General features: G+C 30.0%; 1 protein-coding gene across 4 annotated transcripts; it reads left to right on the top strand.

Moving 5' to 3' along the window:
* Nucleotides 1–3,543: 3,543 nt before the first annotated feature.
* Nucleotides 3,544–7,183, top strand: LOC133703770 (protein DEHYDRATION-INDUCED 19-like). 4 transcript variants are annotated; one of them, XR_009843938.1, is made up of 7 exons: nucleotides 3,544–4,075; nucleotides 4,175–4,314; nucleotides 5,510–5,587; nucleotides 5,725–6,014; nucleotides 6,187–6,247; nucleotides 6,375–6,474; nucleotides 6,799–7,183. XR_009843938.1 is itself a non-coding variant. In XM_062128426.1 (6 exons), the coding sequence occupies exons 1-5, from the start codon at nucleotides 3,991–3,993 to the stop codon at nucleotides 6,209–6,211; spliced, it is 618 nt and encodes a 205-aa protein (XP_061984410.1). In that variant the 5' UTR covers nucleotides 3,544–3,990; the 3' UTR covers nucleotides 6,212–6,247; nucleotides 6,799–7,183. The 4 variants fall into 4 exon arrangements, 2 of the variants coding, with proteins under 2 accessions (XP_061984410.1, XP_061984409.1); XR_009843939.1 differs by having other exon boundaries at nucleotides 6,346–6,474; XM_062128426.1 differs by lacking the exon at nucleotides 6,375–6,474.
* The last annotated feature ends 3,137 nt before the right edge of the window (nucleotides 7,184–10,320 follow it).

Below are 10,320 nucleotides of genomic sequence, written 5' to 3'. Positions count from 1 at the left end.
GAGATAACTTGATTTTTTTATATTTTTGAAGCATAGTAAAATTAATAAATTACCCTTAAAAGAAAATTTTAATTATCTGCATGATATTTTTGAATTTTCACTTTTTAAGCATGGTAAAATAATTAAATTAACCTTAAAAAATTCTTTAACTAACATCCATATATTTTTTTGTATTTATATCATGATTTTTAGTTATAATAAAATTAATTAAGAAGAAATTTGATATTTTAATAAATATAAAATATTATTTTTTAAAAAGCAGGATAACATATGCATTACAAGGGTAGTGTGTTCACTGCTTCAATGTTTTCATGTAGCATGTTTGCCATAAGCGACCAAAGACGATCTCCTTTAATGTTGTTGGAATCGTCTTGGCAGCTTCACTTAATGATCTAATTTGATGCTAATATTTTTTTTTCTCGATTTTCGTTTTTAACCTTTTAAATTTTCAAAGAAGTTATTTAATTTTTTTTTTATATTTGGTTCATGTTATTTTAATTACTATTTTTTTATCTGAAACAATTTATAAAATTAGAATCTGTTTTCAGTGTTTTTTTTTCTTTACAAACTTATTATATAAAGCTAAAAATAAATAAATTTTTCAATGACTTTGTGTTGTAAATATTGTCAAGAGGGAGAAGTTATCATAACTTGTTTTTTACCCCTAATATTTCTATGTGCTTTTAAAAATTATATTTTGGTCCAATTTAATTTAATTTTTATTACGATAATAATACAAAAATAAAAATAAAAAGTCTTTCACACAAAAAGGGGACACACATAAAGATTGGAAGGAAAAGACTCTTGTAAAAAGTTCAGCCAAATAAAGATTGGAGGTGACCTTCATCGCCGGTGCATAAAGAAAGAAGGAGAAAAGGAGCATCATGTGATGTTGTTGTCAATGCACCTCCTTGGCATGGCAGCGCGTGGAATCGATGCTCGAAAGCTAACTACACATTGCATACAACTCATAGAGGTCAATTTTAAATCCACATATATGATTTATTTGTTGTTTAAATAATTTTATGATTTATTTTCTGAATTTTTGAGTTGCAAATTTATGTTGACTTGTATGTTATGTTTGGATTAATTCATGATATATTCATGAGTTTTTGATTAAGCTCATTTATATTAATTGAATTGGTTGGAATATTGGTTGTTATTTATGATGGCCACGCTTGGTAAAATAATTAATTTATGATATGTTGATATAAATTGGTTAATTAAAGGAAACAATTCAAAATCCAAGTTTTCATTAATTATTATTTCAAATCTTGCCTCTGAGTAAAAAAAAGTGAAGATTAGGCTTTATTATCAAACCTAAATTCCAAATCATTATTCTAGGATTTTTTACCTTTAATAAATAGATATATTTAGTTTAGGTGAAATATTAGTATGTATACACAATAGATATTTTTATCATTAAAATCAAATGGCAACACAACTTATTTTAGGTATGATATTTTAGGGTGATTTTTATCTTTTATTTAGTATAATTAGCTCTTTATCTAAAAAAAAATTTAAAGACCAGATAAGATTTCTAGTAACTATAAAAATAGATAAAATTTTTTGTTTTTTTAATTTTTTTTAACATAATTAACTCGTTGAAATATCCCATAACATTTAATATTATTTTATTATTTTCTTACTCAAGAAATAAAGTTGATGTTATCAAATCCAATGATTGTTATATTACATTCTCTAATAGCTTTTAAATAAATATGAAATCTAAGTAATAAGCATGTAAGTCTATCATAATGGATTTGTTTACTTTTTATACAGATTGTAGAGCTAGGGTTTTTTCATTACTTTAAAATATGCTTATTTATTTCAATAGATGTTTTAATTATTTAAGAACATTTCTTAAAACTTATATTATGAATTTTCTTTCTCTTTTTATTATTTAAGTGTTGTTGCTATAGGGTTTTTTTCCCCTATGTTTATAACCTAAACTCGTATTAACAAGCTTCTTTTTTTTAGTCTAAAACTTATAAAAATTAAATATTCAAAATTAAAACACTATGAAAGAGAAAACAATCAATGTACTTCTAATATTTATTTCAATTAAAATATAACATAATCATCATCGAAATCACCACTAGCCATTTGACATGTTTCCTACTGCAGGTTAAATATTTTTTTTCAATAAAAAATTAAACATATATATTTTTTTATATAAAAAATATCAAGTGAAAGTTAAAAAGTTTATTCACACATATAATTAAATAAATAAAGAACCATTTGTATTAATAAATAAGAAAAAATCATTAATAATAACTAAATATATATTTGGAAAAGTTAAAAGGCTGATACAGATCAAAATATTTAATCTTGTAATATGGTTTACTTACCTGATTTTTTTTAATATTTTTTTTATTTAATTAAATAATAGTAAAAATAGATATACATATAAAATTAATTAAATAAAATTAAAAAAAAAATCTCGTAAGGGTTGTACCTGTAACCTCTTTAACGGGCATCCCATATGGTCTAGGCCAGCATCAGGAAGCCTGGAATTTGCTGGACATTAAACATCAACTTTGGCAGCTATTAAAAGATGACAGTGAAAGATCAGCTTTTAGCAATCACAACACAACAACAAAGAGAGGAATTTTTTTTTTTTGAAAAAATAAAAGTTTTGGTTTGAAAAAATAACATAATTAAAAAGATATTTAAAAATTAGCATAATTTGAACACAACTTATGTTCAAAAATATTAATTTTGTACACCATTACAATTTGAAATAATCATGTTTCAAAATATATTTTTATATATAATTGCTAATTCAAATAGCGATTGTCTAGTCATATTCTGAGACATGTTTTTTTTTGTAAATTAACTATTTTAAATAAAAATCATCATAAAATATTATGAAGATTTAGTGGTTAAAAAATGAGATTGAGGATTCAATAACCAATAAAAAATTAAGAGATGGGATGATGTGGCAGAAAAAAGAAAGAAAAGAAATAATAAGTCATCAGGGACATAATGAGGCATCGTTTCTACACACATAATGATACCGTTAGAAAAATATTAACAAGATAATTTTAACTATACATTAAAAGAACAACAAATGAGATCGTAATTAATTTTAAATTAACTCCAAATAAAACTTCTAACAAAATTTCTTGGCTTTGAATCTTATTTCTTGATCATTTGATTTTCTTAAAATTTTGAATTGATTTCTTAAATATGTTTATTAAATAGAGAGAAATATGATTTTTGAAACAACTGTTATTTTTGTTTTTGTTTAACTGCTATTTTTAACTGTAGTTTTGATCAAAGTGTGTTATTTTCTTAATATTTCTTGTTATTTTTCCAAAACTTTTATCAAAAGTATTAGGAATACGAAATACCCCATAGATCTTGCAATTATAAGAACCACCAAAAAGTTTATGTATATCACATGAACAATAGAAACAATCTGCACTCTATGATCCACAATCAAAGAAAGAAAGAGAGTAACAAGTGAGTAGTTTGCCGTTTAAAGACCACAGCAAATCTCTTTAACAGAAAAGGATAGTGTATAAAATAACAGGCACATAGTAATCCTGAAACCAACAACAATTTGGACCACGAATTTCCAAAGCAAAAAATGAAGAACGTCCTTAAAAAAATCCGACATTTGCTCTTGTTCTCTCATACGTCATTACCTGGTCATGTCCACATACAGAGCCACCTGTTTCCCTGTCCTTGTCTCTCCCACCCTTAATTCAATCGTCCCATTTTGAAGCTTCCTCTTCTCATAATATTAAAGAAAAAATAATAATATATGAACACTTTTTTGAACTAGTCAAATTCATGCTTCCATGGAATATAATTAAGTCGAAGTATTCAAGAAATTATATAGTATATACACTGAAACTTTCTGATAAAAAGATCTATTCTTTTGTTTTGTTCTTTTGTATTATTTTCTTATGGTAAACTAGAGCTGAATAGCAGTAAAAAGATTGAAAACCCAGCTCAAATTCTTCGTATTTGAATCAAGAAATGACCTCTAATTTTTGGACATCTCGCATCGCTGCCGCTAAACAGCAGTATGCGTCACAGCACCATCATCAGAGTTCCCATCCAGGTGGGTTCCTTTTGTTTTTATTATGCTCGTTTGTTTTGTGAGAAGTGTTGTTGTGGCCTCAATTAACGTTGTTGTTTTTGTTTGTGGATGTGTAATTAGATCGTTTCAATATTGATGATTTCGAGGTAGAAGAAGAGGTTAGAGCTGATTTTCCATGTCCTTACTGTTATGAAGATTTCGATATCGGGTCTCTGTGTTCGCATCTTGAAGATGAGCACTCGTACGAGTCTAAAGTCGCCGTAAGTTCTTTTTTTACTTTTTGGATGGAAGTGATGTAAGTTTTGTTGCTGTTTGTCTGCTTGAGCTTGGTTTCTTGATTTGATTTCTATTTTATGTTTAGGTGGTTGAGTTTGTTAATTTCATGCTTCAAAATCTAATTTTATTTTCCTTCCTGAGAGAGAGGGGACCAAAGTCATAGTGATTGCTTTAGATTTTTCCTTTTTTCGTTCAGACATGAGAAAGTATTGATCTTTACCTTACTGGGTATGTTTGTTTTATACAAGATGCTAATGACATCTTTCTCTTTTTTATCGCGATGACGGGAAGGTGCAGGGATTGGTCTTTTTGGTTCTGTATTTGTGTAAGTAAAGTTTTTTGAAGTGACCTTGTAGTAGGAGTATTTGTTTAGGCATATTTGTGCTGGGAGGTATTGATTTCTCCCTAGAGTTCTTTTGGAAATACCTCGCCCATACCACGAAGTTCTGTTAGTTTTTAGTGTTCATATTTGCTCTTTGTGTTTGATCTTCCAATTTCTGAAAGGTGCTCCTGTTGGACAGGGGAGGATGTTGCCTCCCTCGAAGAATAATTGCTGATCTATTCTGTAACTGATGTTGCTGAAAAAGCAATGAATAAGGAATATGTGGTGTTAGATGACAACTAATGCGGCTAGTCCTTACTGAGCTATGTATATTTATGAAGTGATGGATGTGGGATCAGTGAGTCGTGAGCACATCCTTATTCAGGAGCTTTTTCTTTTTTTCTTTTTTTTTTTACATATAAAGGAGCTTTTCAAGTCGAGCAGCCCTTCTTGGTTTGACAGTACACACGACTGCTGACAAATTGACAATCCAATCTGTTTCATCTATTAACCTGAGGAGATTATAAATGTTCAGCAGTTTCCTTACCTTTTTTTTTTAAGAAACTGCAGTCGTCAAATCTCACTCAACCAATTAGTTCAATTGAATAATTATCCTAGTTTGGTATATTTGTCTTTCGTTCTCTCCTACAAGAAGAGGGTTTGGACATCTCTTGTATATCTATGCATCCAGGATAATGCTATGAAATAGAAATTAGAAAACAGCTAAGCAGACATGAACAACTTGGTATCTTAATTGTCTTATTGCCTATTATTACTCAATCCCAGCATGGCTTTAGGACTATTTATGTAATTGTCTTTTGGGTTGATTTAATGCTGCTTCCACTTTGTCTTTGCAGGTTTGTCCTATTTGCTCTGTCAAAGTTGCTCAGGACATGCTAAGTCATATTACATTACAACATGGACACTTGTTCAAGATATCCTTAAAATGAAAACTTTCGTTACTCAAATGTTTCTCATTCATTATTAGAATATGCGCAGGTATAAATGCATGGCTTTATATTTGTTGACAAAAATCAAACTAGTGCCCAAGTTTTCTTTAACTAAAGATTACTTGCAGAGACGTCGCAGGTTACGTAGAGTTGCAATTCCTAACAGTCAGGCATTGTCTCTCCTTGGTCGTGATCTCCGTGAGGCTCATCTGCAAGTGCTGTTAGGGGGTGGTGGATATAGGTCAAATAACACTAATGCTAATGTGTCCAATGCCTCCACCGATCCATTCCTTTCATCTTTCATTTTAAATTTCCATACATCTGAAGCAGAGGAAATTTCAAAATCTGTGGTAACGAGTATAGAGGATTCTTCTGCAAAGAATTCAGCACCATCTCATATGTGGAAATCAAGGTAATGATTCAAGTTTTATATTTTCAACAACTTAAAGGAGCCAAGAATAAACTCATTTATGATTTCCTTCGGTCATTCAAATGTTGAACTAGATATGATAAACATAAAATAGTTTTTCATATTTCACAACGCATTAACCAGTGGACACAATGTCTCCTTGCTGCTCTACCAGTGCTTGTAACCGTGGCCAACATTGAACCTTATGTGGAAACATCTATGTTAAAGTCTTGCTGGTATTGCCATCACTTTTTTATTTTCCTTCGCCATCAATCCATTTGTTCATTTCTCATGCTAAGGGTGATTTGATAAACTGCAATTTAATTGCTGCTAGTGATCTTTTGGTCATATGGGATGGGACAGGCATCAATGAACTTCTGTGTAGGAGGTTGGGGTTAAAGCTCCCGCTCATAACTAACAAAGGCAAGGGTCGTGCTTGGTTGCTTGTTGGTTGAGGGTTGGGGTAAGGCCAAGGATTTTTCTAAGATTTATTCCAGAATAAAAACCAGAGATCTGAGCACAGCAAAGACTGATAGAGACATGCATACACGGTGCCCGAACACACCTGTACATTACATGCATCATGCATACAATTGCAAGCACGCACACACGTGTTCAAACATTCTGAGTTTTGCCAGGTAGAGAGGTGAATGAATTAATTGTAACTTGACATGTTTAACTGATATTTGTTATTTGGTGGTAGAATTAAACAAGCAGGTGATGATTTGGCTGCTAATGTCAAAATTGTCTCTGGGATTTTAATTTTGACATCGTCTCTTTGTTGCAGTTTTGATCCTTCTTTGAGTTACGAAGAGAGGGAAAAAAGGATGAAGCAAGTTTCTGGGAGAGTTGGTTTTGTGCAGGATTTGCTTCTCTCAACCTTGTTAAGCAACTAATAAAAGCAGGAAGTCAACTTAGAAAATAAGGGAGGAGATTCAAAATCTTTCTATTAGAGGTAATTTTGGGTGGGATTTTATTTGTTTTACATTGCTCAACAACCCAAATGCATGCCTCATTAAGATTCTGCAGCAGCACTGTGGCGACTTTAGGATAATATCTCATCCTTTTCTCCTCTCAACTAGTGATGTACTGCACTCAGCAGAAACAATGATCTTCTAGTTATGGAAGACTTGATTTATGAAATATTCTGGATGTAGCTTTTTCAATGATAATTTCAAGAACGTTATCATCACACATGAGTGCATCAGTGGAAGCAGAGAGTTCGACACATCATTCCAGACTTCCCTCTAAAATCAAAAGACCTCTAGTATAGGTGCAGCGGCAGTGAAGGCAATTCATATTTTTAGCTGATCATGCTGCCTTTCTACCAGTTAAACATTTTTCTGTGAATGGTTTACAAGCTTACTAAACAAGGCCCCTGAAAAAATGTTCATGTTTTTCTGTGGGAGGCATAGAAGAGAGAAAAGTGTATATGAAAAAAAGCCTATGAAATGGATATTGATGGTTAGGGAATTATGATCCCTGTGAATGGTTTGAAAGAGGTGTGTTTTGAATTTGATGGAAATTAGAAAGATGGGTTATATAGATTCAAAAAAAGTTTGATATTTTATTTTTTATTGCTAGATTGCATGTCATAATGTTTAATACATGTTGACTATTTATATAGCCTTATATCCCAGCTAAAAAAAGCTGGAAAATAACTAATAAAAATAATCCTAATCTAATGCGATGGTTGTAACAAATTAGAATTAAAAACTCATTTCAGAACTTAGAACTCCTTGACTCAGAGACCTAGTTCTGTCAGGTTGAGCTGTTAATTTCAAGGCTATTATGTCACATACAAAGCCTTTTAAATCAAGACTTTTCTTCTCATTTTCGTTGTAAGATAATTCCTCTTTCATCCTCTCCAGTTTATTCTTGGAAAGCATCTATAGTTGCTAACTTACAGGTGCTGAAACGAGAAGAGGAAGAGGGAAAAAGACCTGAAACTAAAAGACCCAAAATAATAATAATAATAATAATCAAAGAGGATTTTGAAGCTGAAAATGAAGATGGTCTGAGCCAGGAGTTAGGAGAGGAGAAAGAAGAAAATAGAAAGAAGAAAAATCAAAGAGGGAGAGAGAAACCGAATAAACCTGATAAACCACCCAAAAAACCACTTAACTACTAGCATTGATGCCGTCTCTACCACCAATAACCACCATCGTAGCTCGACCCAGCCTTAAGAGAAGACAAATCCTATTTCCTTCTTTTTTCTTTCTTTTTCTAATAGGGTGAAAATGTTACTAAAATACAAAACAATGAACATGTTACATTACTATTTTATATTGTTTTTATTTTATTCTTGTTGACTTCAAATTCACTTTAGCTTTTTATAAACTTGCGCTCTCATTTTTTTTTATGCATTTGCATGTAAAATTTCACCTTTTAAAGTAGGTTACTATCCACCTATGTATTTTTGGTATTTTATTTTTATTTGCTTCATATTAATATTATTTTCAATTTGTAAAATTGTGCTTTTATCTTTTTACATATGTATGTTTGTGTAAATATTTATTTAAAAAATAAAAAAATAATGTCGACGAGTTTTCGTCAAGTTAGTGTAGTGTTATGTTTTGACAAAACAATATATTTTAATAGTTAGGTCAACTTGTATCTTAGTTTTTAGAGATCAATCAACGTTTTCAACCTCCAAACAAGTTTAAAAGTGAGTAAACGAGTTTCGATCAAGTTAATATAATGTCATATTTAAACTTAGATTTCAACGGTTAAGTCGACATGTCTTCTAGTTTTAGGAACTGACGTTAGCCTAACATGATGGTTTTATGTCTCTTAGAGTAGGGACTAACATGGGTTAAATATAATATTCTTTGCAACTTTTAAACAAATATAAAAAAGTCAAGAAATATAAATAAATAAAATAAACTAAAAAAATCATCGAATTGCGAGATTCTTGATTTAGGATCTGATGCTAATTAGATAAACATCCACAATAGTAAATGACTTACGAATAAACTTAAAAAATAATTTGGACGGTAAATAGCATGCATAAAATGAATTTAGAAGAAACACATAATTAAGGTAACATTTCCTGGAAAAGTATGCGGTAAAGATGATTTTTATCTTCTTTTAAGCATAATTAACCCCCTGCTAAGATCTTTGAAACCAGTGCATATTTTAGGATTCTTTAAAGAACTAGGTGACAACTTTATTTTCTATTTTCTCTTTAATTTTGAATGTCTCATTTATGTTGAGTGCGATAATATCCTAGCCCAAAAATGATTATACTAGCAGAAAAATAACTAATAAAAATAACTCTAATCTAATATAACAATTGTAACAAATTAGAACTCAGAATTTAAGTCGGGGCTTACAACTCCTCAACTCATATAAAACCTCTTGTTGATTTCAAGGTCTAGTTTTGCGAGGTTGAATTACTGATTTCAAGGATCTTTATGCCATATATAAAACCTTTTGAATTAGGAATTTTCATCTTCTTTTTCTTGTAGGACACTTCCATTTTTATCCTCTTCATTTTATTCTTGGAAACTACCTCATGTTGCTGACTTGTAGGTGCTGAAAATCATTCTCTTGCAAGGACTTTTTGTATTGACCTAGTTGCTAAAGTTTTTATTGTTTTTTATTCATGACTTTTGTTTCCTTTGCTTTTGATTCATGGTCTACTTGGGTACTCACTGGCATTTCTAGACATTGATAGTGATTTAAATTTTGCAATTTTTTTAAAATTTTAGCAAAAGACATCTAAAGTGGTCTATGATATTGCCAAGGATATGGTTGGATTTACTCATGATGGTTGTTAACAAAAAAAAAAAATAAATCTTAAATAATTAGCTTGTGGTAGTGGTTTTAAAACTAACATAAATAAGAACAAACATAATGGGAGTAGAAACTAGCTAGAGAATATTATAGGGGTATTGTAGAAAAAGTTAGCATTGTAAGATATCTAGTTTTCAAACTCAAGTTGAAATATATGCTCTCTCTTACCTATTTATGTACATAATTCCTTTTTTGCCAAATTTCATTTATTCCATGCTTTAATAATTTATATTTATCTTATCAATTTGTTAAAATTGTTGATCCATTATATCAACCCATCAATCTGACAAATTAAATAATGATCTAGTAATCCAAAACTTAACTTATCTGAAAATTATAATTATAACTTTTTTAAAATCTAATATCATATCTAATGGTGTCAAATCAAACTATGGAATCTCTAAGGAAATATAATTAATCATGAATGGAACTTGTATATATGATGGATGAATACTAACTAATGCCTTTAAATTAAGTTTATAGAATTTAAAATTTTTAAATCTTTTATAAA

Source organism: Populus nigra, chromosome 9 (genome assembly GCF_951802175.1).
Source record: "Populus nigra chromosome 9, ddPopNigr1.1, whole genome shotgun sequence".
Taxonomy (NCBI): domain Eukaryota; kingdom Viridiplantae; phylum Streptophyta; class Magnoliopsida; order Malpighiales; family Salicaceae; genus Populus; species Populus nigra.
This window is presented reverse-complemented; position numbering and strand designations above follow the sequence as displayed.